The following is a 27947-nucleotide window of genomic DNA, read 5'->3' as shown; positions in this document are numbered from 1 at the left end:
AATTGGTGGGAATGGATTTAATAGGACCGTTTCCAGTAACAAAGAATGGATACCAGTACATAGTTACAGCCATAGATTATCTTTCAAGATGGGTGGAAGCCTTTCCACTTAGAAATAAGTCGTCATCTGAGGTGGTAGAGATCATGTTCACCATGATTCTTCGACGTGGATGCCCGCAGCGGATACTGACAGATCGTGGTGCAGAATTCAATAATACGGTAATGATTTCTTTTTTTCTGGTTATTTGTACTATTTATTCAAAGTCACTGTCAGGTCACCCATAGATCTCAAACAACCACCATCTTTTCTTTTTATATATATAAACTGCTGTTGGTCCCCATCAGTGTTGCTATAAAATTATTTTTCTTCATATCTAACAAAGAAACGAACAACTACTTGTTTCCAAAACAAATATGAGAAGACATGCTATTCCTGTTGCTAATTACACAGAAAAGTAGTGGCAGATACGCAAAGGAACATTCCTCAACACAAGTCTATACGTACGTTTATGGTGTAACTTTTTTTCTTTCAGCTTAACTTGTATGTTTGTAATAAATTGGGAATAGAACGTAGCTTCACCAGTCCATACCATCCACAAACCAATGGCTTGGCTGAAAACGCTAATAAATCCATAAAAAGGTAAGTGAATGGGTGGGTATCGTACAGTATTAATGGCAAGTAGAATGTGCTATATTAGAAGATGCAACTCACAAAAAAATCTTCAAAAGCAATGTGTTACATGGAAATCTTTTTCATTACGTATTACACCTTTTTGATTGTGTATGATCTGTTTCAAACAAGACCGTACATGTGACTTTCTTTTCTTAAACAATCAAATAAATGTGCCTTTGTTACAGAGCACTGCGGAAGATGGTTGATGACAATGGGAGTAATTGGGATAAATTACTTGAACCCATTTTGTTTTATTTGCGAACTAAAATACATGCAACAACAAAAATTTCACCTTTCCGACTAATGTTTGGTGATGATGTAGTGTTTCCAGAAGATGTCTTAGAGAATTACACGGTAAGTGTATGTTATTCCCAGCACCTTTCATGTACACATGGCATTCTGTGTGCCTTCATTTTACAAATACAACCACTTCTCCATTTGTTTACAAAGATCCCAGATCTGAATATGTTAGTGGAAGATTTCTTCAAAGAGAACAGCATGAATATGAAATCGAGACATGACGCTGACATTGCGCTGCCACTAAGTAACATTGCTAAAGCACAAGAAAAACAACAAAGACATTATGCTAAAAAGACTTCTAAATATGGGGAAATAACATTTGAAGTTGGGGACTCTGTACTATTACTGAATACTAGACAGAGAACAAGAAAAGAAGGAGTATTGGAATCTAAATATCATGGACCATACAAAATTACGAGTGTTGAAGATAAGAGAGTGAAATTACAAACCATCTCAGGGAAACAGTTAGGAACCATGTACAGTATTGCACACTTAAAACCAGTAAAAGAGCCAACAACATTAGCTGCTGAAAGCACATCAGAGGGAAAAACTGGTACTGAAATTGGAGTTGGTGACGCTGAACCAGAAACACCCACAGAAGAGATTAGAGAAGTGGATGGCACTGTATCTCATGACAGCAAAGTGGAAAACATAGAGGTCACAGCAATAGAAAAAGAGGAATATATAGGGCAAGATGTGTCAAACAATGATACAAGTGATGCTGATGACAGTTTTGATGACATGCTTACAGAGGAAGTGGAAGACAAGCAATGGCTTCTGAAAGGTAATTGGTTACCGCTCTTTTCTTAAACAGATTAACATACTTTATAACTTGAACTATATTAAAGGTTTTCATGTACAAAGTGGCGGCATTGACAGTATTAAAGCAGAGAAAAAGGAAACTGTATTACCATGCATGTAATATGTGTTAATATTTTTTTCCTAGTAAAATTGGTAATGACCAGCAAACACACAGAGAGACTGGAGGCGAAAGTGAGAAACATAAAATTGTATGGCTCTTCATTTCATTGCCTGAAACCGAGAAGCTGGATAAGTGATGAGGTACATTTAAGTACCACTAAACATATATTTGTTGATGTGATTGATTACTCAAATACCATTGTAATTGTGCTTTTCTTCCATCATGTGTTGTAGGTTATTGATGCATTTTTGAGCTGTGTAGTTGAGAAAGCAGATGGAAAGGTAGGCTAGTTACTGTGATACATGACACAATACACTGATGCACTAAGTAAACAATCACGGGAATATGTGGCACAACATATTTAAGTCCAAATGCCCTTGAAATATCAACAGACACCTGAAATTTCAACATTTCTGTGTATATACTGCTGCGAAACATTTACTAAAATGTATTTGGAGGTGCATATCGGACATACAATAGAGGGCCACATTAGTTCTGCTGTACAGTTCAGTGGGTCCATTAATTGAACACAAGTATGTGAACAGCTTAGTCACTTTTTAAAGGAAGTAATTCAGAGCACATTGATTACAAATCATTTGTTTTTATAGGACTCTCTTACATATACATATCTGATTTGTAACACTAAGGATCCGTTTCATGTCTGTCTATATTAAATTCATTATGTTCTTGACGTGCCACAATTATTAATGCATTAATAGCTTTGTTGACTGTCAACAGGTACAAGCCATCTCATCAGTAGTTTCCACTGTCATTCTCTCAGGCAGAGCTACACAAGTGAAAGTGAAGGTAAATGTTAACATACTTTCATACATAAAATGAAAAAAAACCAATTTCAGTCACTGAGTTAAACACAGTGTGAAACAGCAAAAACTATGATATGTTTGATGTGGGGGAGTAGTCCAATAGTAATACATGTAATGAATCTGGGAAATACAGTATAATGTATATTTCATGGTTTGCCTCACTGGAAACTATAATTACATTTCTAATTTCTTTTAAATAAATACAGAGTGAATTACTTCAAAATGATATATTATTGCTTCCTTACCACACACCAGGTCATTGGGTTCTTGCGGTAAGATGTTTTGTATTGTGCTTCTGGATTATGGGCAATAAATGTGGCAATAAATAAGAGATTTGTAACACAAATATGGTAGTGGTGATCTACTTTGCCATGCTGCGGGTTTTCTGGGAGTGCAGTGCATGCTAAGGAAAGTGGAATGTGATTGTTAAAAATACATTGATACTGTCAATTTACATTGTTCATGTAACATGGAAGAATACATTCTGTAAAGAGTTGATTGATTTCACAATATGATTATATGTTGTGTGTTTCTGTTACATTACAAATGATTATATGTTAATTGCATACTGATTGTTGATATATTTTTTGAATATATATAAATTTTTTGAGATAATCACATTACCAATACATTTTATGAATATATTTAAACTTACAGATAGCCTTGATGAAAAAAAAGGAATTGTTAATAATTGACCCATTGTGTGATGAGATCAGATATGAAAGAACATGCCTGAGGAATTGGAGGTGATTTATTAGATACTTACTTTCACAGTGGACACTAACTGTTCCATTGAAATTGTTTTTAAAGGGAATGTTACAATAATGAGAATAATGTCTTCCTATTAGCTACAAATAAACATTGAAACAGCATATACTTGTACTGAATGTACTTAATAATGGACTTTGAGTGAACTTGTGTGATGTGACTCTGGGGAACGACTTCACAGAATGTGGACACACATGAAACAGTAGCATGTTGCATGATTGAGAATGTGTTATTATCAACATGGGGCACAGCAACTCAGGTGACACACTGTGTAAGTGTGAGACAATAATATGAAAACAAGTGTGTCTATATGTGAGCAATAAGTCATTTCAATGACTAAGTAAAAAGCGAGAGAATGGATTTTTATCTATGTCCAGAAAATAGAGTGGGAAAAAACGGAAAGCAAAGCTCATTTATGCAGTCTGCTAATGTACTCTCTAAAAATTTCAGAAACTTCATCAAACGATTAACTAGTAAATCCTCATCTGATTGGAACAGTAAAATTATGCAGCATCCCAGACAAAGTGATGGCCACAACTGTGGACCACTCATCTTAAAGGTATTGAATACCAAATTGGCATTATTATTGGTTATATATGTTTAATTATCCATGTTAAAAGTAAATGCCAGAGATTACCAGTGGGCACTGCACTGGTGTCCTTGCCAAGGTGTATGGGGGTGGGCTTGTGGCCACAAGAAGGGATGGGTTCTCCAGTGGCAGGTGCGGTGCTGGGGGATCAGATTCTACCATCCAGCCCTTCCTGACAGCTGCTGTTGCAGTGGCCAGGAGCACCAGGCCCTTGTAAATCACTGTAACCCAGAGCCCCTTTTGGTCCTCCACAGTAGGCAGCCCTGCCAGGAGCATTTAACAGCATTGCCAGACCTTATGGCAGGGCCGCAGATGCGGGGGGGGGGGGGGAGGGGATAAAGGGAGCAGTGCTGTTAAATCATAAAGCACTGCCACATCAGAAGTGTAACGTCAGCCATGTATGGTCTGGAACCAGTGGCCAATTCTTACCGGTACACTGGACCAGCCCACTTTCACCTATGGTAAGTATGAGGTTTATTCTAAATATCAGTGTTGTTAGTTTGCAGAAACATATTTGCAGCACAAAGACATCAGTATGGTGGAAACAACACAGAAGGCTAATACTGCGTTTAGAAGACATATAGCAATTCTTCTAATGAAGGAGTCAGGTAATTACTTTCTACCATGTATTGTGGACTCATTAGGCACATGTGAGGATAACATGAAGAGTGGAATTTTGTCACATAACAGACAGTTATCTTAATAACCCTAAAGTGGGATATCTCACAGGTTTGGTTCTGAAATGGTGACTATGAATCAATAATATCTTTAAGTACACAAAAATTTGAATGGGGTGAATGATTACTATTGATCGACCAGTTAAATGAAACTTGAATTTTTAGATACAGGTGCAGTAAAGTTAAAATTGGAAAAAAATATTCCAAAAAAAGGAAGAGATATGTGTGTTCAAACCATTGACTGGATTACAATATTGACAATTAATACTTCAAGATTAGCATTTTCAGTGTTGGTCGTAACGTATTCATCATTTCGTAATGCTATATTTATTTTTAAGAAAGCGTGGAGGACTACTGCATATACTGCAACCTTATCGACTGTGAAAAAGAAAGTGAGGATTGCACGATGGTAAGAAACATAGAATTACATGAGAAATATATGCCATAAACTGCGCAAGGATCATGATCCTTGTAAAAATTCCACAACATTACACATTTTCTTCATGCCGAAAGTTATATATTAGGTAATGTTCACATGTGGAAGGAATAGGATGAGTCAATGCAAAGTATGTATAACATAACTTATGTGATTTAATTTCTTAATTCTTACTTATCAAAGGTCCAGTGTGTTTCTTGCAAGAGGTGGGCACACATACCATGCATTACAGAAGGAATCAATCAAGAAAACCTGACATATGAGAAGAAAGAGTACAACTGCAAGACATGTGCATAGTTCACTTCATTAACAAAAAGAAAAAAGGCAATAAAGAAAACCCATTATTTAACTGCCTCTTGTTCATAACATAATGCAACCCAAAGAAATATATTTCTATGTATACATCAGTTTATAATAAATGTTCTTGATGTTAAATAAATTATTCTCTGTATTTCTGTCCATATATATAATGCAAACTATAAAATTTTAAAAGTAATTTTAAAAAATGAAAGTGGTGTCATCATAGGAGTGCTCCATACCCCGAAACCTAACCTCCCTTTACACGTATTCAGACACAGAAAAGCGAAAGAGCGTGCCTCGATCACCCAATAGGTCAATTTGGCACATTAGACAGGAAGAAGCAGATCCTGAGTGTTTTCGACCACAAACTCCATCCCTCCCGATTTGCAACCCCATGGACCAGTGGAGGAAGCAGATCCTGAGTGTTTTCGACCACAAACTCCATCCCTCCCGATTTGCATCCCCATGGACCAGTGGAGGAAGCAGATACTGAGTGTTTTCGACCACAAACTCCATCCCTCCCGATTTGCAACCCCATGGACCAGGCGGCAGCAATTCCTGAGCAGGAGCACAGATGGTTTTCTTATGTGACAGAAACTGAAGCTAGTTGCAAAACGGGAGGGTTGCTCAAACTGACGTTACACCGGCCCTGTGCATAATCTCCTTAATGGTGCCCTTTGTTAGGCTCGGCCCTCCAGCCGAGATCGCCGCTCCCTGGCCACTCAGCGCGGCCTGGTGCTGAGGGAACAGGGAGCAGAGGCAGCAGCTGAGAGCAGGGGCGGGGCACTGGGAGGAGGGAGGCAGAAACGGGGGAGGACAAAGGCATCGCGACAGTGCGCAGCCTTGCCCAGGCTCAGCAGAGGATGCTGCTACCTCCGTGTGATCTGGGATCGGTCACTGCTTCTCCGGGTCCGGGGAGGCCGGCATTAAACCGCCTGCGCCGGGGGAGGGAGTGTCTCCAGCGGGACCCAGCCCCTGAGCCGGAGACTCCAGGTGAGAGAGGCCTCGGGGACAGCGCTGGGAGGGGAGTCTCTAGCGCTGGGGCCCTCGGAGCTCGCAGCCCCGGGGATCTTCTCCCCGGTAACTGTTGGTGCCCTTGCGGGTAGGGTCGGAGCTGGGTTAGTCTCAGCGAAGCCGCTTCCCTGGCTCTGCACCCAGCTCCCGTCCGGAGGATCGGGGCAGGGAAAGAGAGCGGGCCCCAGTGGGGTTGGAAGGGAGGAAAATAAGCCAGCGAGGGGGGGAAGGGAGAGAGAGGACGCATCGGAGGAAACTGAGCTCTGTCTGCAGGCAGGAAGTGCCCCGGGAGAACAACAGGTGATGGGGGAAGGGCTCCTCTATTCTCTCCTGCGCCCTTATCAAGTGTGGCTGTAACCTCCATGCAGATCCCCCTGCTCTCAGACGACTAGGGAGACCAGATGTCCCGATTTTTATAGGGACAGGCCTGATATTCAGGGTTTTGGCTTATATAGGCTTATTCCCCCCCACCAACCCCCATCCCGATTTTTCACAGTGGCTATCTGGTCACCCTATGCACGACTGACCCTTTAGCAGGGGTGAAAGTAACTCTGGATGCTTACTGGTAAGGACACTTACTGGTAAGGAGCGGGGCTGACTCTGGCCCCCGGAAGAGGCGGGGTCAGCATCCCTCAGCTAGCCCTTCTAGGCTACCCAGGGCTCCAGTGGCAATTTAAGGGGCTGTGGTAGTGGTTGCAGAGCCCTGGGTGCTTTTAAATCACCAGCCCAGGGAAACTGCTATTCTTCCTCCCCCGCGGCCCACCGGTGGCCATGGGGGCGGGCAAAAGGGGGAGGGACGTTAAAGTGCTGCCAGGTACTTTGCCACGGCAGCACTTTAATGTTGCTGTTGCCCCCGCCCCCCCTTTGGCAGCCTTGCAGGTATGGACCCTACCAGCAAGGAGCCTGCCTGCTCCACACCCATCTCAAAAGCAACTTTGCAAAGGGCTCCCTGCTGCCCAGGTGAATGGTGGTGAGAAACCTCTACTTTTTCTGTGGTTATTGAACATCCATACACAGTCTTCTCAAACTTTCCCTGTAATTATTAAATATCCCCCAGAGCTTTATGCTTTCCTCTCCTATTATCAGATATTTAGTTTTTAACCCTTTTTCTCCCCAATTCTCGAAGACTGAGCTAAAAGTACCCTAAACTCTGCCCCATTTTCTCGCTAATTAGTAATAGATAATGTATTATGCTTTGAGATTATCCCGTCTCTGATTACAAAATGTTAACATCAAATCTGGTTTTGCTCTTTCCTTTCATTCTTGTTTACTGATATAAAATCCCTGGAACTGTTTCCCCTTTTCTCTCTATTTAACAAATATTGATAAAAAATTCACTCTGATTTTACCTCTTTACCTATTAAACTATTGATATAAATAGTCCCATTCTCCTACTTTCCTCTCTAACTTATGAAGATTGATCCAAAATTCCTCAAAGTTCCACACTTTTCTCTTTAATTACTGAACACTGATATCGAATCTCAGAGTCAGCCATTTCCACTAATTATCAATCAGGCTACGATTTAGTCGCAGGTATTTGTAGTAAAAGTCATGGACATGTCATGTGCAATACACAAAAATTCACAGGCCTTTGACTTGTCCATGACTTCTACCAAAAATACCCGTGACTAAATCTTAAGGGGGTTGCTGCTGGGGGTGTCTGGAGGGGTGCTGGGGTTGCTGCTGGGGGATGGTCGCCCCAGGGGGCTGTTGCTGGTGGGGGTTGGGGCCAGCCATAACACCGGCTGCCCTGGACACCGCTGCTGGAGGCTACCTGGGGATGCAGCTACTCCAGCCACCCAGGAACTGCCTCTGGGGGCAGTTGGCAGCGACTGCACTGGCCACCTGGGCACCACTGCCAGGGGACTGCCCAGGGAAGTGGCTACTCCAGCTGCCTGGGGGTCACTGCTGGCAGCGGCTGCACTGGCCTCCCGAGGACCGCTGCTAAGGTAGTCTTTGGGGCCAGCCACGCTGTCCGCTGCTCGGGTGATCCCCAAGGCTAGGGCCTGAGCAGTGGCCAGTGTGGCCGTTCCCAGGGCCACTCCACAAGCAGCTGGTGTGGCTGCTTGTGGGGCCGCTGGAGCAGCTGGCTGCAAAACCTCTCCACAAGCATAGCTGGTGAAGAGGGATAGCTCAGTGGTTTGAGTATTGGCTTGCTAAACCCAGGGTTGTGAGTTCAGTCCTTGAGGGGGCCATTTAGAGATTTGGGGCAAAAATCTGTCTGGAGATTGGCCCTGCTTTTGAGCAGGGGGTTGGACTAGATGGCCTCCTGAGGTCCTTCCCAACCCTGATATACTATAATACTGTCTAGCCAGTTATTACCCAATTTTTCCTTCCTAAAAGTAGTACTTTGCATGAGTCTTTACTGAAATTCATGTTAATTTCAAACAAATTCTCTAATTTGTAAAGGTCATTTTGAATTCTAATCCCATCCTCTGAATTGCTTGCAACCCCTCCCAGTTTGGTGTCATCCACAAATTTTGTAGTCATACTAGCCACTCCCTTTTCTAAGTCTTTAGTGAAAATATTGTATAGTGCCACACACAGGACAGAAGTCTGTGGGACCCCACTAGATATTATTAATAGTTTGTTGCCAAATTAGAAGGTCATAACTCTTGAATATGGTCTTTCAACTAGTTATGCACCTACCTTACAGTAATTTCAAATTTTCCTGATTTTCTGCAGAGAATGTTATGTGAGACTGTCAAAAGTCGCCCATGCATGGCAGAGTCTAGAACATCTGTCTACAGGGAAAGAGCCTGGAGGGATGGAGGGGAACTTGATGTGAAATTACCTAAAGCCAGTTCTGGAATCTCCCTAGTTGTCTTTCGTTCCCTCCCTGGCGGCAGAATAACATCCATGTTTTCCTCCAGATCGTCTCATCCTCCCATGGAACACGGAAAAAAAATGGCTGCAGTTGAGCCAGTCCAGGTAGGGATTTTCAGGGAGCTATGGAAGGAAGAGGGACAGTAAATATTTAGGAGGTGGGAACTTCTTGGGGGTTTGATCTCGAAAGGAACGGGAACAAGGTGTGACAATCTTGCTGGGACTAGTTTACCTTGGGACTATATTCTAGAAACAGACCCATGGGGGCCAGAGGTGGAAATTACCTCTTTTGTGGCACAGGAAACAACGCCCCTGGATAGGGCTGGGAAAACTGACCAGATTTCCAGTGCTGGAGCATGAACCTACCAGCCATAGGCTGTTAGGAGATACGAAGTCGGCACCCACCGGTGAGGCTAAGGGGAGATGCCCCATCCCTTCATATCCAGCTGATGGGATGTTAGGATTTGTACCATGGGGCTGTCCTTACAGCCCCCAGCAGGATCCATCTACTGTATACTCTGGCTAGTAGGTGTGTGATGAATGTGAAGACCCTGCCCCTCTGTCTGCTGGGAGGAGAGAGGGACTCTCCCTTTCTCTCCTCACCTTGATGCCTCCTGGCTTCTCTGAGCAGGGATGGGGTGGGACTATGGTGACTGTACCTCTCAGAGCTTCCATTTTCTTGGCCCTGCTTCCCTCTTTCCCCCCATGACTAGGGAGCTGTCTCTGGGGCAGCAGATACTGAGTGGGGGACTCTTGCTCTTTCAGGGACTGGTGACCTTCAAGGAGGTGGCTGTGTATTTCACCAAGGAGGAGTGGGCTGTGCTGGACCCTGCTCAGAGAGCCCTCTATAGAGACGTCATGCAGGAGAATTATGAGAATGTGACCTCGCTGGGTAAGGATTCCTATCCCCTCAGCTATTAGCAGGGGAAATGAAGAGTTAAGGTTCACATCACTCCCACAATGCAACCTCCACTCTGCCCTGTTTCAGCAACAGCCCAACATGCCAGTGAAATACATGCTAACGCTCTGCCCTCCCCACTACAGAACACTTTGGGAACAGAGCACATGACAGCGTAGCACAAAGTCTAACATCTTCTCTTTGCTAAGGGAAAACCTGGGTTCATTTCCATTGTAGCAGACAGAAGCTACCTTCCCTGGGCTACAGTTAAACACTGAGCCTACTGCAGACAAAGCATCTCAGACTAGCAACATGTTACCACCCCTTTGCCCTTGCACTCAGGATTCCTTCTGAGTCATTGCTTTCACTTACTCCTCACTAAGCCCTGGTGACAGTTAACGTGTATAGTACCAGACTGCTAACAATCTCCATGGCAAGAACAGAGCTTGCGTGCCTTGAGTGACACAACCTTGTTAGAAGGCTTATTCCTTCACCCTCTCACTTCCCTGGTCCTTCTCGCATGAACAGAGAGCAACAATACCCAAAGTCCAAAGGCGCAAACAATTCGATGTTTATTGGGGTGAACTTCCAGCAAGCACAGTTCCAGTTTCCTTCCTTAGTGTCCCCCTTCCCAGCTCTGACACCACAGAGCCTTGCCTGTGTCCCTGTTCCTGTTCCCATTTCCCCCTTTCGCAAAACATGATCCCAATTTCCCCATCCCCAGTCCCTGTTCCCATTCCCCCCCTCCCTCCACTTCCTGATTGACTTCAGATAATATAGCAAAACCTGAGTTTGGTTAAGGAATAGCTAAGCAAATCATTTTACTGAAATTTAACTAACCAATCCTAACATATTGTAACATGGTTATTTAACCAATTATACCCCACCACCTTAATTGGTTTACACCCAACAAAATTAATTATACAGTAGATAAACAATTACAGAACCAGACAGAGACCATGCAAATAAACATACAAAACAATATAGAAGTGAGGATTTCACAACTACATCTATACAGACATAAGGGTTCTCCAGCTGTGTCTATTGATAAGTGAGTTCTTGCCAGACAGGATGCGATCAAACTAAGTTTCCTTTTACATCTTCTAGGCTCTTCCCTTCCTCTGGAGGTGATAGGAATATCAGGACAGGATTGTACTCCTAATAGCCCAATAGCACCTTATTTCAGTGTGACTAGTTTGGAATGTGAGGATGTGACCATACACTTCCCAGCTTATGGCTGCCTAACTACATCTTAGCTGAAGGTCTTAGCGTGTCACAGTAAGAGAAGACCATTACACAGACAGTGATCTGTGATTCTTTCTTTTATAACTAGCTAAGTGATAAGAATACACCTAAATTCTTAAAGTATAGGCCTTTGCAGACAGGCCTGAATATCTATAGCCTAACACTCCACCCCCTTTTTTTTCCCCCCTTTTTCTTTTGGGATCCTCCTGCCCAGGTATCCCTGGAAAAGCATAGGACATATGGCGACACATTTCCTGATAGGGCCAGGCATCAAGGTGGAAGGTGTCGATATTCCATTTGTCCCACTGCCCCTTGTGTAGTATAGTGCCCTGCACCTTCTCTCGTACGGGCGTACCACACCTAGTCCAATTAGTGTCCCAGACTTCCCATTATATTGGGCCCGAGTTGTCTTGCACACTGTGGGGTGGGGAGGGCTTACTACATTACTTATAGGTTATCTGCATAGGCAGCGTAACACAAGTACTGTTAACAATATACAATGCACAGCAACACCAAGTCCTGACCACTGCAGTATGGTCCCACGTCCGAGCCACGACCAAAACGCTGCCTCTCCTCCTTTGACAGCGTTAAGATCTTAATATGTCCAGTTGCTGGCAATTGCAGCAAGCTGCCCCTGCAGGTTTTACGTGCTTTTGTCCACATCATAAGTCCATTGAATGTCCACAGAGAAATGGGTTATTGTCCAAACCAACTTAACCACTTGGTATGGAATCAGGCAGTATTCCCTGGTTTGATTAATCACAGCAATGAGACTTACAGATCCATTTGTGCACCAAAGTCCAGTTAGCAGCATATAGATGTGTGTAATTTGTTTGGGGGCTGGTGTAATTGTGCCCCCAGTAATATGTACATTTTTAGCAAAACACCTCATACGCAGTACACCCAATTGTCCACCCCTTGCTGTAGGCCATTGATCCTGCTATTCCATAGTCATAGGAGAGGGGTACAGCCAAACATTTTATTTGATTTACATCCATTTTTTACACCCCTTCATTGATTTTCAGTGAACTTCCCCCCTTCTCATTATTTTCATATGGCTTGTAAGGCCCACCTTAGTTGCTGCTCTATTTCCAGGCACCACAGTAGCCATTACTCAGGTGCTGGCCTCCTAGCTGAGCTTTTTGCATTCCCATACACATCGTCCTTTCCCCCTAGGTCAGCCTTTTGAAGCCATTCCCCACCCACGTCATGCTAGCAACAAGACAAACACTACAGACAAACAACACAAAACATAGATTCATGGTATTCTCGGTTATTCCGCTGGCACCAGCTTGCTTGTAGAGTGTCTGAAAAACAAAAGAAACAATTTACACTTCCCTGGTGGGGACAGATTATTGCTTAATAATAATAATAATCCAAATTTATTTTACAAATTTCCTTGCTAATGGCAGGAAAAACAGAAGAATTACCTCCAGGCTGTCCTTATTTTATTCTATAGTCAGGCTAGTGAATTACCCCACTCACTGGTCATTTATTTATGAGGTGGTGTGCCTCAGCTTCCCCTCTTATACAACAGACCAGGTTTGCAATAGTTTCTTTGCTGTACCAAGCTTTACATTTATTCTCAGGTAATAGCTGAGAGACAGCTTTAGATTTCTGCTCTGTGTACACACACCCACAGCCCTACACCCCTTAGGGTTAACCTGTTCCCCTTATTTTCAGGCTTGACTTTTTTTTTTTTTTTTTCCCCACCTCCCTTTTCTGGAGGGCCATAATTTGAGTCTTCTAGTAGCTTGTTTGCTGACCAGATGTATTCATTGTTCTCAGGTTCTTTGTGTGCAAAGGGCAGTTTCCTCCTTCCCCCATCAGCTAGGTAATTTGCATCCACACCAGGCTTTCTTGGCTTGCCTCTGGATTCAAAGCTATTAGCAGCTTAGAGACTGTTTTAAAAGGGACATATTCCACTTCCACCAGAGTTCTGATTACTTTTCGCTTTCATCTCCTGCTTCAAAACACACAGATCTGAAAAAGAAAGCACAATCTATTGTAGCTCCTTTTGGAGCCCTAACAGGATTTTAATTAAGTACTATGTTTTGTTTGCATTTCTTTTACCCCTTGTCCAATATACGCTGCACATGTTCTAGGAAATAGTTTAACCTTCATCATATTAGCAGCAAAGAATCCTGTGGCACCTTATAGACTAACGGATGTTTTGGAGCATGAGCTTTCGTGGTGTCTTGCATGACACCATGCAAGACTTAATCATATTAGCCATATTAATTTTACACAAAGTGGGACTGCCTCCCTCATGCCCAGAGTTTTCATGCACCCCCAAAGTGACAGTCTGATTCTCCAGAGCCACTCCAAGGCTCCGTGTTCCCATCATTGCTCCCCTTTTCCTGTGCGTGCACACAAAATTCTATTTTGTCTAACATCCCTTGCACTGTGAATACTCTTTTTACACAACTGTATCCCGATTACACTCTCATCTTGTACAACCAGGGGCAGTCAAGTTAAGTTCCAATAGAAACCCCTGACATTCCTGTCATGGTATAATTCCCCACTCGGAACCTTAGCGTCCAAAAGATGGGGTACCAGCATGAATTCCTCTAAGCTCAATTACCAGCTTAGGACTTGTAGCGCTGCCACCAATCAGGAATTCCAGTGCCTGGTACACTCTGGTCCCCACAAAAGCTTGCCTGGGGACCCCCAAGACCCAGTCCCTCTGGATCTTAACACAAGGAAAGTTAACACTTTCCCTCACCGTTGCCTCTCCCAGGCTTCCCCTCCCTGGGTTGCCCTGGAAGATCACTGTGATTCAAACTCCTTGAATCTTAACACAGAGAGGAAAATTCACCTTCCCCCCTCCTTCTCTCTCCCCCTTCCAGACTCTCCCTGAGAGAGACAGTAATCCTAACACAGAGAGAACATTAACCTTTCTCTCCTCCTTCCCTCCTTTTTCCTCACCAATTCCCTGGTGGATCCAAACCCCGTCCCCTGGGATCTGACACCAGAATAAAAGAAACAATCAGGTTCTTAAACAAGAAAAGCTTTTAATTAAAGAAAGAAAAACAGTAAAAATTATCTTTGTAAATTTAAGATGGAATATGTTACAGGGTCTTTCAGCTATAGACACTGGGAATACCTTCCCAGCCTAAGTATACAAGTACAAATTAATATCCTTTCAGCAAAATACAAATTTGAATTCTTTCCAACCAAATACACATTTGCAAATAAAGAAATCAAACATAAGCCTAACTCGCGTTATCTACCTAGTACTTACTATTCTGGACATATAAGAGACTGTGTCAGAGAGATTGGAGAGAAACCTGGTTGCACGTCTGGTCACTCTCAGAACCCAGAGAGAACAACAACCAAAAACTAACAGCACACACACAAAGACTTCCCTCCCTCAAGATTGGAAAGTATCCTGTCCCCTGATTGGTCCTCTGGTCAGGTGACAGCCAGGCTCACTGAACTTGTTAACCCTTTACAGTCAAAAGAGGCATGAAGTTCTCCTGTTCTATTAACCCTTAACTATCTGTTTCTGACAACTCCTTTAGTGATTTTGATTACATTACCCAATAGTGAAATAATTTTGGTCAGATTAATCCTCCACCTGCTGCCTGCAGCAGTCCCCTATAGACCATTTCTGGGGGAAAAGGGCCCATTTCCCCTCAAAATAGCTGTAAAGGCTTCTGGGGACAGAAGCATAGTGGTAGTAGCCACTCTACCTGACCCCTGGTATAATTTAATTACCAAGCTTCCATGCAATGTAACTGCACAGAGTTGCCCATACAGTTACATTTATATAACTGGGTTTTATTATGAAACCAAAAACTTTTTTTTGGTAACACCACAACTGTTACCTTTAACATATTTACAACTGTTACCTGTACCATTTTCACAACTCCCAAATATTTACTTTCCTCCAAACCCTGTATTATTAATTTTTGCAAAAGGTATTTGTAACTTTTAACTTAGTACTTTAAATTACTTGCTCCTACATTTAGTTCTTTAAGTTAGTGCACTTTGTTTCTGACAACTTAGCCACCAAGTAAAATTATTGCCGCACAGCTGCCTTAACCTGTGCTGTCTTTACCCTGAGACTGTTTAAAAAGGCAATAAAACATTTGTCTCCATGGTTGCCCATGGATCTTTTACTTCAAAAATTCCAGTGGAATACAGCAGACCTTCATCATCCTTTGTCCCAAACAAAACAAAAAACAAACAAAACCCAAAAACATTTCAGATAAGTATTCAAAGTACCTCCCATTAAAACTTCAGAAAAACAGAAGTGTGAAAGGCAGGGGGAGAGAAGGGGGAAGAGGTGGAAAGAAACCAATTAAGACTGTTAGGTCAGTTTTAAAGTACAGGCTACCAGCAGCAAATTAAGTAAACGGAGGAAAGGAAGAAAAGGATATAGTTAGCTTTGAACCAAGAGTAGGCTCCCTAGCTTGAAACAGCTGGGAACCCTTACCCCTAGGTTCTTATTCTGGCTCTGGGAGAAGAGTTGGAGTTGTTACCTGCTTTTGCAAACCCTACCATTTTTTACTTTGAAACCTTTCCCCCACTCCCCCATGACCATGTCCCAGCTCCTGTCTCTAAAGCTGGTCTGTTAACTGTGCTTCTGACTCTAAACTCTGTTGTGCCAAATCATCTTTAACCACCCTAACTAATTTACAACACTTCAGCAGCCCTTGCTGAAACAGCACCAAACTTGAAAGATTACTGGCAGCTTCCCATACTGCTGCCCTTACTTCAAACCTCTCACAAGTGGACTGAACTGCCTCCTTTCTCTGGAAAGTATCCAGTCCCCATGGGCAGGGACCTTCTTCCACCACCCATATACCAAAGGAGGGTGAGATCCTCAGCCACCCTGCATTCCTCTGAGTCCCCTAACACTTCCTCCATTTCCTTTTTAATCTCATCCCAGGCTGACCCCTGCACCTGGTATGGGCCCTGGTTCTTCCTTATCCAAAAAATCCTTTACCCTGGCTTGCCAGAACCCACAACTACCATCACGAGAGTTCACTATACCCCCTCCAAGCAGCTGCGCGGACTGTTAGGGAGGGGGACTTACAGGCTGCCACTCACCTGTCCAATGCGATGCATCCACGTCACGGCACCAAGATGTTAAGAGGGCTTATTCCTTCACCCTCTTTCTTCCCTGGTCCTTTTCGCATGAACAGAGAGCAACAATACCCAAAGGCACAAACAATTTGATGTTTATTGGGGTGAACTTCCAGCAAGCACAATTCCAGTTTCCTTCCTTAGTGTCCCCCTTCCCAGCTCTGACACCACAGAGCCCTGCCTGTGTCCCTGTTCCTGTTCCCATTTCCACCTTTCGCAAAACATGATCCCAATTCCCCCATCCCCAGTCCCTGTTCCCATTCCCCCCCCCCCCTCCACTTCCTGATTGACTTCAGATTATATAGCAAAACCTGAGTTTTGCTTAGCTATTCCTTAACCAATCATTTTACTGAAATTTAACTTAGGGGTGGGGGCAGAGCTGAAGTTGCATTACAGGGGTGACCTGGTTTTCAGAGGTTTAAGTTTAGCCACCATCCACATTCTGGGAGGGCATGAGACAGCACTGGACAACCTTAACTTTGCATTCATGTAGTTTATGGGCTTTTAATTTCCTTGATTTATTTTAATGAACTTTTTTGCCACTATAACTGTGTCTACACAGAGCTTTTGTTGCCATAGCTATGTTGGCTGGGGATGATATTTTTCTATCCCATAACCAACGGAACCATGCTGGCAAATCTTTTACATGCAGACCAGGCCAATTTTGGCATGTGGATTTTAGCGCTCTTTGAAATATTATTCTTAACCCAGAAATGTTGGTATCAGGGCAGAACCCAAGAAAAATGTGCAATTCACATCTTCAAAATGTCCCTGGTAGGGCTCGTACTCAAATGAATGGGTGTAGCTTATTTTCAGTGGCCACAGCATGCCCCCTCTAGCCAAACAATTACTGTGCCAGCTGATTGTTGGAAACACTCTGGCTCTTAACAGAGCCTTAGTCTTGGTGTCCATGTGCATTTTAGTCTCTTTGACTGTACAGTTTGGCTCGTGCTGATCTGAAATTCCAAACTCCTAGTTATTAAACTTTTTCAGTAGTGCTTCCCCAAGAAGGCAGTGCTAGCTGAGAGAGACCAAGTGCCTGAGATCAGTTGGGGGGACAATGAGAACCCAAGGAAGTTTGAGTCCCAAGGAAATGTCATAAGAACATGTGAGTTGGTAAAAAGCTGCTTTGGGGTTTGGGTGTATCTCAGGAACCTCCTGATCAAATAACCCCATATTTGAGTGTGGTTGCTGCTGGAGCGCAAGTACTGTTCTTGGAGCTCCAATGTTAGCTGCAGTAGCAGACAGTGCAGCATTTTCATTCATTCGGTTCAGTGGTGAAGGAACTACAGGAGCACTAACCTATGTATGCCTGTGAGAATGGTACTAACTCAGTCAGTGCACCAGGACACTGCCCCCTAGGCTGGCCAAAGGTGCCCCTCCTGTGAATGTCTCCTTTTGATACGTAACTGTTTCTATCAATGCATAACACTCCTGATGTGGTTCGTTACCAGCCCTACACCTGATACTTGCTAGTTGGAACCAGACATCCTCATCCATTATTATCCTATCCTGTCATCCCATCCTTATCTTACAAGGGGGTTTGTGTGTCCTTGCACCATCTCTCAAGAATGTGTTTATGCGGTTACTTGGGAACTCTGGGTGGTGTTCTACCATCCTCTCTTGTCAGGAATATGCTTACTTGGTCAGCCAATACCTAGTGTGTTATTTTGCCAAGGCCAGGCCTGCTCTGGTTCCCAGCCTTTGGTTCACTGTTTATAATTGAGGTAGGCCTTGCCTTGCAAGAGCATAACTAACTCTTCCCTTTTCTCTCATGATAAACAACATAATTCTAGACAATCTGAGTAGGCGTGTGGAGTTGAGAGCAATTCGAATAGTAGATCTCTAAACAGAAAAAAATGTTGAACCTTAACTATAGCAGAGCTGGCGCGTTACTATAATAACTTCCCAAGTGTGTTGAGCTTCTGACAGTCAGATGGGCTCATCTGTTGAAAGAGACAATGCGAAGTTCCTGTTTAGGAGTCCTTGGGAAGTGATAAGGCAGAGAGCAGTGGAAGGGGAGATGATAGGGAATTGGTGCAGGGAAGGTGAGAGTAGTGGGAGGAAGTGAGGGGTTTGGGGGAGGATTAGAGAGAATCGGGGAGAGTTGGGTGAAGAAAAGGGGAGACTGGAACTGGACCTCCTGGGAAGTGGTCGTGGGTGTGCTGAGGAAATGGGAAACTTGGAATTAGGAAAAGGAGATGAAGCTGTGGTGCTGTTGGTGGGGCAGGACTGGATAGGCAGTCCAGGTTATAGGGGGCTGGGGGAACTCTGGGGTAGTTGGAACAGGAAGTGGTTGGGGAATGGTTGTTCTAGTGAGCGAGGAAGGTCTGGTGGGAGAGGGATGACGGGAAGGTTTCGTGGAAAGATTTGGGGCAGTCCACGGCGATTGCTTTTGGTGCAGTCTCCAGTGAGCTACTGTGATGCTTTGGAGTTCCACCCACATCAGGGAGGGTTGTGTCACTGCCTGCCCTGTAATCCTGGGTGTCTACTGTGCTGCTTTGGCTCAGAGCCCTGGTACAAACAACATGTTTACAGTGCAACAGCCTCACTCTGGCTTCCACCAGTCTGGGTTACTCTTTGCAGCGTGACCCCAACACCACCCCCACCACCCCGAGTCCTGAACATCTCCTCTGCTGTCTGCCTGTAGATGAGTTTCGGAAGGATAGCAGTGTTAGTCTGTATCAACAAAAACAACAAGGAGTCCTTGTGGCACCTTAGAGACTAACAGATTTATTTGGGCATAAGCTTTTGTGGGCTAAAACCTATTTCATCAGATGTATGGAGTGAAAAATAAAGTAGCCAGGTATAAATATTACAGCACTTGAAAAGATGGGAGTTGCCTTACCAAGTAGGAGATCAGTGCTAACGTGGCCAGTTCAATCAAGGTGGAAGTGGTGTCACACCCCGATGGCCCCCTCTCTCAAGGAGTCACTGGGGAAAGCAGATCAGCACTGTATGTGGCTAAAGCTGTTGCAAGCATCGCAAAGCATTTTGGGAACGGTCAGAGGTGTGTGAGGTGGGGAATGGAAGATTCCCCAAAGGAGCCCAGGACTTAAAACCCTCCTGAGAACTGGAGCAATTCGGAGAGCACAGCCAATTCTCTGACGCTCTGGGCCCAGGACAGCACTCCCATCCATCCTTTTCCCCTTCCCCCCCAACTCTTCTTACGTTACACTGAAGCCTGGCCAGCTTTGGGGTAGTGTGTAAGCATGAAAGTGGATTAGGGCTTGGGGCTCTAATGCCTTCTTTCTTCCCCTGAGTGATGTGGAGCATTCCCAGCACATTCTACTGTGCTGATTTTATTATGTTATCAATAAAGCTTTAAAATTTAGACACTCGATGCATTTCGTCATCTCCTCCCCAAACGATCCTGATGCTCCAGGCAGATTGGTAATGAAAATCTGTCACAATTTTGGTGGAGAATGTGGACATCTATCTCTCGCATTAGAGCCCCAAGCCCTAACCCACTTTCATATTTACAGATTCACTACCCCAAAGCTGGCTTGGGGCGGGGGGGGGGGGGGCGGAGAGGATGGACGGGAGCTGTGCTGGGCCCAGGGCATCCGAGAATATGCTGTGCTCTCTGAATTGCTCCAGCTCTCAGGAGGGCTTTAAGTCCTGGGCTCCTTTGGCGGTGTTCCTTTCCACAACCTCTGTTCCTGGTGCTTTTTGGGCCAGTTCAAACCGGCTTTCTGTGGTCTTCTTGACTTTCCCCAAAACACACTGGCTAGACTCTGTTTTCCTCTGTGCTGGCCTTCGCTTCCCTCGTTTGTTATGGGCTGGCTCTGCAGGTCTGTGTCTGTTCCATTCTGGGCCTCCCTCATTCTTGGCTGGCAGCTGAGAGTCAGATGCATGCTGTGGCCTTGAGTGTTTTATCTTCAAGCGTAGCAGGAGAGTGGAGTTAACCTGTTCTCTGCTCTTCTTCTTTCTCTCTCCCACCTGCCCCCTTGGCCTCTCGTATTCCTGTAAAGGAATCTTCCATTCCCCACTCACACAGCTTTGACCCTTCTCAAAATGCTTTTCGATGCTTGCGATCAGGGCTTTGGAGTGGAACTCGGAGCTGGTGCACAGAGCAGCTCCAGAACAGTGGAGCTGCAGGTTTTTGTCTGGAGCTGGAGTGGAGCCGGCGCACAGCTCCAAAGCCCTGTTTGCAACAGCGTTAGCCCCATACAATGCTGATCTGCCTTCCCCAAGGAATCCCTGAAGGAGGGGGCCATGATATTCCCCCCCCCCCGACCCCAAATCAACATTTTGTTGGAGGGGTCACCACTTAGGTTTCCACCCTTCCCCCTGCTATGGTGGCAAGGGTTACTGTTGGTCTTCTACCTAAACAGCAACATAGCATGTACCAAATTGTTAGGATAGCAACAATTGCGTACACCAGCCAATAATGACTTTTGGTTTCATTAGTAACATAGCATAGCACATCCTTGTTGGCATAGATGCCCCACTTGGATGGCAGTGGTAAATGCAGCTTTCTCCTGGTTAAACGTGTTGTAACACCGTGAAGGGGGAGGCATCTGTCTGGAATACTGAAAGCTGCTCTTGGATGTGCGCCAACAGCAGAAACACATTGGGTGTTATCCATGAAAAATTAAACACAACGTAGTTAATATTTCTAACAGTCTATTGCATAACAACGGGCAAATGTACTGAAAAATTCTGTATTTGTGATCTTAACAGCAAATTGAAAGGCACTCAGGGTTGGTGGTTCTCCAAACACCCGCAGAGGTATTGGTAAACACGCGTGCTGTAGTGGGGGCATATCCCACTGCTTCCCCTTCCCAACAGATGTGTTGATCCACTTTATAAGAGCGATCTGGCGCTGCCTTTTCTTTACACGTTATTTGAGGGGGCTCTATAGGCCACAGTTGCCAAGTGTTGCCCCCTGCAATCCATATGTGCTGATAGAAGATGTAGTCAGCACATACCACTTAACCATGACATTGGAGGGAGTCACCTCCTACATGTCACAATGGACCTCCTAATCCCAGATAATACATGATGCCATATTTTCAGGATGCTAAGTCACAATTGGTGCCGCTGCAACCACCACCACCACCCCCTGCCAGTGGATAATTGACCTTTTCTTCCACCATGGCCAATTTGGAACCGTGGTAAAATTAACAAAGGAGGACAAAAGCGTTGGACACCCAAGGATCCCCACAGATATGTGCCACCATACATACATTGTATCACACCAACAAATTCTGCAGGCCCGAAGCAGCAAGAGTGGTCCCACCACTCCTGTTCAGGGTGTCTCTGGGCTCTTGCTATTACTGCCTTGTCCTGTTAACAAAGAAAAAGAAAGAGAACAATGTAAATGCACCTATTGGGGAAACTGAGACACATACAAAAACTCTCTAAATTATTAGTTGTCCCATTACAGCCCTTCCTGGCTTTCGTCATGGACCTTGTTTGCTTGGTTTAGGCGGTTACAACAACACTATTACACTCCAAAATCAGTAATTGCTATTGCTTGCCAAAAGGGCTTCCCATTCCACTTCCACTCCAGGCCCCCACAGGAGGAACCGGGTTTATCCCAATGGAATCCAGGGGAGGTCCGGGGCCACCCAGCAAGTATTTTTCCGTGGCCCTACTGTGTATCTGGACTATGCCCTGTCTCTAAGGCACCTCCCCTCCAGCCTTGTGCTACACTGTGACTCAGGCCCCGTCAGCAGCTTGAGCCAGGGAGAAACTTTGGAGGTATTCTCCCTTCTCAGAATCCCATGGATAGCTAGAAATCCGGATGGTCCAGGCAGGTGGCTGGTCCACAACTGAGGCCCATGATGCCATGACCAGAAATCTAGGGAGAGACACATGTTTTGAGCTAATTGGCATGCGCCCATTTCAATTTGCCTGGTAGCTGAAGCTGGTACACTACTGGGGAGGTGCAATTTACAATGGAGTACAGACCCACCTACTTGGTATCCAGAGTGTGGTCCGCCTTCCCCAACTTTTGCAACATTACCTTGTCTCCAGTTTGCCATCCCCAGATGTCTTTAATGACGATCCCCTTATGCTTAGCCTTTTTCTTATCTAAAGCTGTTTCTGTTGCTTCATGGGTTTTCACATAGCTCCTCCCTCCACTGGGCAAAGCTGAGACTTTTTGGCTGTGGCAAACAGTAAATTTGATTATTGGAAAACACAGTGCTTACATTACATTTACATTTGTTTATTAGCAGGTTGCTAACACTTCCATCCTCCCAAAACACTTCTTCCCAGGAATTAACACATACACATTGCCCATTATACAGTACTTTGATCTCATTATACGATTCATCCCATATACAGGATCCTAGTACAATGGCTTTACTACAGTGCCCTGGAGCAACAGGCAAGGACAAGCACACCCACTTTTGAGGAGTCCACTCAGTACAACCTCTGGTGCCCAATCGCTTCCCTTCCCTTCCCAGCCCACTGACTTGAGGTCTGGGGTAGCCAGAAGGATCCCATGTGCAATATGGGGAGTAGGCCAGCTTTCCATATCTTTGCCTCCAGAGCCTGTTGGTGTGTGATTTTAACAACAATTTCCTCCAATTAAAAGGTCTGGCCTTACTATGCTAGAAACATACTGCATCCATTCGTATTCGTAAGTATCAAACAACTCAGGTGGTAGCTAGGGGATTTCTCATGATGGCTCCTCCTTTGTTCTGGTCCACTGACTTATATATCTTTTGCATAAGGTGGGAATTCTTTGTTCTTCTCTGGGTTCCCACCCCCTCCTTCTCAATGGAAAAGCACCGGGTTAAAGATGGATTCCAGTTCAGGTGACATGATCACATGTCACTATAAGACTGCATTATCCACTTGCCAGCACACAGGTATACAGGAAGACTTACAAGTAAAACAGAGCCATCCATAGTCAGTTGTCCTGGCTAATGGGAGCCATCACGATTCCAAACCACCATTAATGGCTCACACTTTGCATAATTACACTAGGCCCTCAGTTATATTTCATATTTCTAGTTTCAGATACAAGAGTGATACATTTCTACAAATAGGATGACCACTCTCAGTAGATTATAAGCTTTGTAATGGTACCTTACAAGAGACCTTTTGCATGAAGCACATTTTAGTTACATTATATTCACACTCATCAGCATACTTCCATAAAATCATATAGAGTGCAACGTCACACCCTCCTCCTGAACTTCCTGCTGGAGACTTGGACAATGACTATGGTGGAGGCAGTATACCTACAATTTTTCTTTGGGCTCCCCTCTGAGGCAGACACTCCTGTGTCCCCCAAAAGGGAAAGAGACCCTGATCCAGCTGTGGGCTAATAGCTACCAGCTATGACAGACCTTTCACTTGCAAGCAAAATCCCTGCCCCATCCCTCCCCTCTTCACTCAGGTTGGGCTTGCTTCTAGCTACAGAGTCCTTGAGGTCTGTTCCCACTGCAGAAGTCACCAGGACCCCAGCTTCCAGCTCCAAGATAGATTTTTCTGTGCACCTCTTCCACTCCATTACAGCCAGTTTGTGCTTCTGGGTCTCAATATGGTTTGTCTTTTAAGTCCAGGGTTTGCTGGTGGTAAGCCTTTTCTTTTTCCAGAGCAGCCTTTTCCCGGGCGAATTGCACATAAATTTCCATTTGTTTTCCCTTTAGATCGTCACTCAATGAGCTGGGATACGACAGAGAACCCCCTCCTGCCAGAACAGGCACCCCTCCACTCCTGTCTTGCTAAGTCAGGCACTCCAGTCAGCTTCAACACAAACACGGGTTGGACCACACCCATCTGCAGTTCACTGAAACTGAGATGCACTCAGCTCAGGGACTTCTTAGTTAAGAGACTTTCCTGGTGCCCAGTGTTCAGCCTTTCTGGGCAATTTGCAACTTATGTAATTCTAGCTTCTTGTGATCTTCACTCTTACTTATTTTGCTTCCCTTTCTGTCCCTATTTCCCTTACCCGAAATAAGCAAACAGAAAATAACAAACCAGTAACCACTTTGTCTGTTCTCCAGCCACCACTCTTAAAACTCACTTAAAATCACTGCCACTATCTCAAAGCAATCAGCTGTGCACAGACCCTGCTTGACTACGCCACAATTGACTGTGGATGGCTCTGTTTGCAGGCAGGCCTTCCTGTGAGTTAGGCTGGGAGGAATGAAGGCTTGGGGTTTTACAGTGACATGTGATCATGTCACCTGAACTAGAATCCATCTTTAACCTGGTGTGTTTTTCCATTGAGAAGGAGGGATGGGAACCCAGAGGGACAAAGGATTCCCTCCTTATGTAAAAGATATATAAGTGGGTGGAATAGAATAAGGGGTGGCCATCATGAGAAATCCCTTAGCTACCACCTGAGCTGGAACAAGGGCTGTACCAGGGGAAAAAACTGTGCCCAGACTAGGAAGGCATCCAGTCTGTGAAATAAACTTATTGAAACATTTCTGAGGGTGAGATTTTATCTGTACTCAGTTTTCTTACTGTATTAGACTCAGACTTGCGTGTTTTGCCTTCCTGCACACAGAGCCATCCACAGTCAGTTGTCCTGGGTGATGGGAGCCATCAAGATTCCAAACCACCATTAATGGCCTACACTTTGTATAATTACAGTAGGCCCTCAGAGTTATATTTCATATTTCTAGTTTTAGATACAAGAATGATACATTCATACAAATAGGATGAACACACTCAGTAGATTATAAGCTTTGTAATGATATCTTACAAGAGACATTTTGCATGAAGCATATTCCAGTTACATTTTACTCACTCTCATTGGCATATTTTCTTAAAATCATATAGAGTGCAACGTCACAGACCCTACTCCAGATTGGACTCCAGGCAGAGTGACTGGCACTGGTTGGGACAGAGCCGCCATTCCGCTCTGTCCTGGTCGCCTGGGAGCAACCGCTCAGGATCCAGCCCTGGTTCAGAGTGAGTTTCCCTGATGGTAGGACGAGCTCCGGTACCGGCTACATTGTTGGCACTGAAACTGGCACCCTGGCACTCATGGAACCTGTGGGGGGTTCACCCAGCCCTCCGAGGCCACCCGCTCGGTGTCCAAAGCCTTGGAGAGACCAGCTGTCTTGTCCTCTTCTGGTGCACGAAGCTTCGAGCGCAAGAACCCCACAGGCCCAAAAGGGAACGGGAGCAAGCCGCTGGGCCACCAATGGTTGTGGAAGACCCTTCGGTACCGGCATCTTTGTTGTCGCCAGATGAGGCTATAACGAGGCCCCCTTCCCCAGTTCTTCTGGATGACCATCAAGCCCTCTTGGGATGCTATGACTTTAACGTGGCAGGCCGTGGCCAAGTTCAAGGGCTCTCTTCCTGAGGCTTCTAGGAAGAAGTTCTGAGCAATTATGGAGGAGGTCATGATTGCGGCCAGAACAACGCTCCAGGCAGCGTCGGATATGGCAAACACTGCCGCCCGAACCATGGCCTTGGCTGTCACCATGCTCCAGGCATCCTGGCTGCTCCTGTCTGGCTTGTCCATGTAGACACAGCAGTCAATGCAAGACCTTCCCTTCAGCGAGCAAGCCCTGTTTGCAGAACAGATGAACAATAAGCTCCATGGCCTAAAGGACTCCTGCACAACACTTAAAATGCTGGGCTTGTATGTTCCCAGCCCTGCCCACAAGCGGTTCAAGCCACAGCAGCCTCAGGGCCAGGGGAGCCACTCTCACCAGGAGGTTCCCCATAAGAAATCCAGAGACTACAAGAGGCATCCTAGCCAACAGCCTTCACAGGCTTCTCAGTCGAGCTGTACCTGCAATAAGCAGGCGGGCAAGCGCTCGTTTTGAGGGTACACCCGAGGATGACCTACCGAACTGTTCCCAGGATCCTTCCTCTCTCCCCTGTTTTTACCAACCAGCTTTCTCCTTTCCTTCCTGCATGGGCATCTATAACATCGGATCAATGGATTCTCAGTACGGTGGCATGGGGTTACACCCTTCAGTTGCTTTCTACCCCTCCTTCCACTCCCCCACTCCCACGTCCCTCTTCAGGGGCCCTTCTCACAAGGGCTTACTGCAGCTCGGTGGGTTGAGGTCGTTCCTATGGTGTACAGGAACAAGGGGTTCTATTCCCATTACTTTTTAATACCAAAGGTCAAGGGCGGTCTGCGACGTATCCTGGACCTGCGAGACTTGAACCGCTTCCTAGTGAAGCTTAGGTTCCTCACGGTCTCCCTGGCCTCCATCATCCCCTCCCTGGATCCAGGAGACTGGTACGCTGCCCTCAGTCTGAAAGATGCGTACTTCAACATTGCCGTCTGTCATGGTACAATTCCCCACTCTGAACCTTAGCATCCAAAAGATGGGGTACCAGCATGAATTCCTCTAAGCTCAATTACCAGCTTAGAACCTGTAGCGCTGCCACCAACCAGGAATTCCAGTGCCTGGTACACTCTGGTTCCCACAAAACCTTGCCCGGGGACCCCCAAGACCCAGACCCTCTGGATCTTAACACAAGGAAAGTAAACCCTTTCCCTCACCATTGCCTCTCCCAGACTTCCCCTCCCTGGGTTACCCTGGAAGATCACTGGGTGATTCAAACTCCTTGAATCACAAAACAGAGAGGACAATTCACCTTCCTCCCTCCTTCTCTTTCCCCCTCCCAGACTCTTCCTGAGAGAAAGTAATCCTGGCACAGAGAGAAATCAGCCTCTCTCTCCCTCTTCCCTCCTTTCTCCCCACCAATTCCCTGGTGAATCCAGACCCAGCTCCCTGGGGTCTCACCAGAATAAAAAACAATTAGGTTCTTAAACAAGAAAAGCTTTTAATTAAAGAAAGAAAAAACAGTAAAAATTATCTTTGTAAATTTAAAATGTAATAGGTACAGGGTCTTTCAGCTATAGACACTGGGAATACTCTCCCAGCCTAAGTATACAGGTACAAATTAAAATCTTTTCAGCAAAATACCAATTTGAACTCCTTTCAGCCAAATGCACATTTGAACTCCTTCCAACCAAATACACATTTGCAACTAAAGAAAACAAACATAAACCTAACTCGCTTTATCTACCTCATACTCACTATTCTGGATCTATAAGAACCTGTATCAGGGAGATTGGAGAGAAACCTGGTTGCACATCTGGTCCCTCTGAGCCCCCAGAGTGAACAACAACCAAAACTAACAGCACACGCAAAAACCTCCCTCCCTCAAGATTTGAAAGTATCCTGTCCTCTGATTGGTCCTCTGGTCAGGTGACAACCAGGCTCACTGTTCTTGTTAACCCTCTATAGTCAAAGAGATATAAAGGACTTCTGTGCTATTAACTTTTCTTATCTGTTTATGACACCATCTTTGAGACACAGATGCTTCTTCCAGTTTACAGTAGGTCCCAACCACTATCAGTTTGTGGTCCTCCCATTTGGCCTAGCAACAGCACCGCGGGTATTTACCAAGTGCATGTCGGTAGTGGCAGCTTAC

At 45.1% G+C, this 27947-nt stretch overlaps 2 protein-coding genes across 9 annotated transcripts in view; both read left to right on the top strand.

Moving 5' to 3' along the window:
- The first annotated feature begins 1394 nt into the window (after window positions 1-1394).
- Window positions 1395-5604, top strand: LOC127054226 (sentrin-specific protease 1-like). 8 transcript variants are annotated; one of them, XM_050960256.1, is made up of 10 exons: window positions 1395-1756; window positions 1919-2034; window positions 2128-2175; window positions 2633-2701; window positions 2925-2990; window positions 3376-3464; window positions 3937-4045; window positions 4575-4683; window positions 5091-5161; window positions 5372-5585. In XM_050960256.1, the coding sequence occupies exons 1-10, from the start codon at window positions 1447-1449 to the stop codon at window positions 5483-5485; spliced, it is 1101 nt and encodes a 366-aa protein (XP_050816213.1). In that variant the 5' UTR covers window positions 1395-1446; the 3' UTR covers window positions 5486-5585. The 8 variants fall into 8 exon arrangements, 7 of the variants coding, with proteins under 7 accessions (XP_050816213.1, XP_050816219.1, XP_050816214.1 ...); XM_050960262.1 differs by lacking the exon at window positions 4575-4683 and having other exon boundaries at window positions 5372-5590; XM_050960257.1 differs by lacking the exon at window positions 2128-2175.
- A 3780-nt stretch (window positions 5605-9384) lies between these two features.
- The window catches only part of LOC127054199 (zinc finger protein 660-like), a 65982-nt gene continuing 47419 nt past the window's right edge, over window positions 9385-27947 (top strand). The window contains exons 1-2 of the mRNA XM_050960213.1: window positions 9385-9433; window positions 10094-10220. Of these exons, the coding sequence (XP_050816170.1) occupies window positions 9392-9433; window positions 10094-10220 (169 nt within the window). The 5' untranslated portion in view covers window positions 9385-9391. The remainder of the gene's footprint in view (window positions 9434-10093; window positions 10221-27947) is intronic.

This window comes from Gopherus flavomarginatus, chromosome 6 (assembly GCF_025201925.1).
Source record: "Gopherus flavomarginatus isolate rGopFla2 chromosome 6, rGopFla2.mat.asm, whole genome shotgun sequence".
Lineage (NCBI taxonomy): Eukaryota > Metazoa > Chordata > Testudines > Testudinidae > Gopherus > Gopherus flavomarginatus.
Note: the sequence above shows the minus strand (reverse complement) of the source record. Positions and strands in the feature narration are given on the sequence as shown.

What these genes read in the sequence shown, in the direction of transcription:
- LOC127054226 (XM_050960256.1), top strand. Translation starts at nt 1,447, where the DNA reads ATGTACAGTATTGCACACTTAAAACCAGTAAAAGAGCCAACAACATTA. An exon ending in GAAGCTGGATAAGTGATGAG is followed by an intron (nt 2,035 to 2,127) that starts GTACATTTAAGT and finishes CATGTGTTGTAG; the next exon opens with GTTATTGATGCATTTTTGAG. An exon ending in AAAGTGAGGATTGCACGATG is followed by an intron (nt 5,162 to 5,371) that starts GTAAGAAACATA and finishes TACTTATCAAAG; the next exon opens with GTCCAGTGTGTTTCTTGCAA.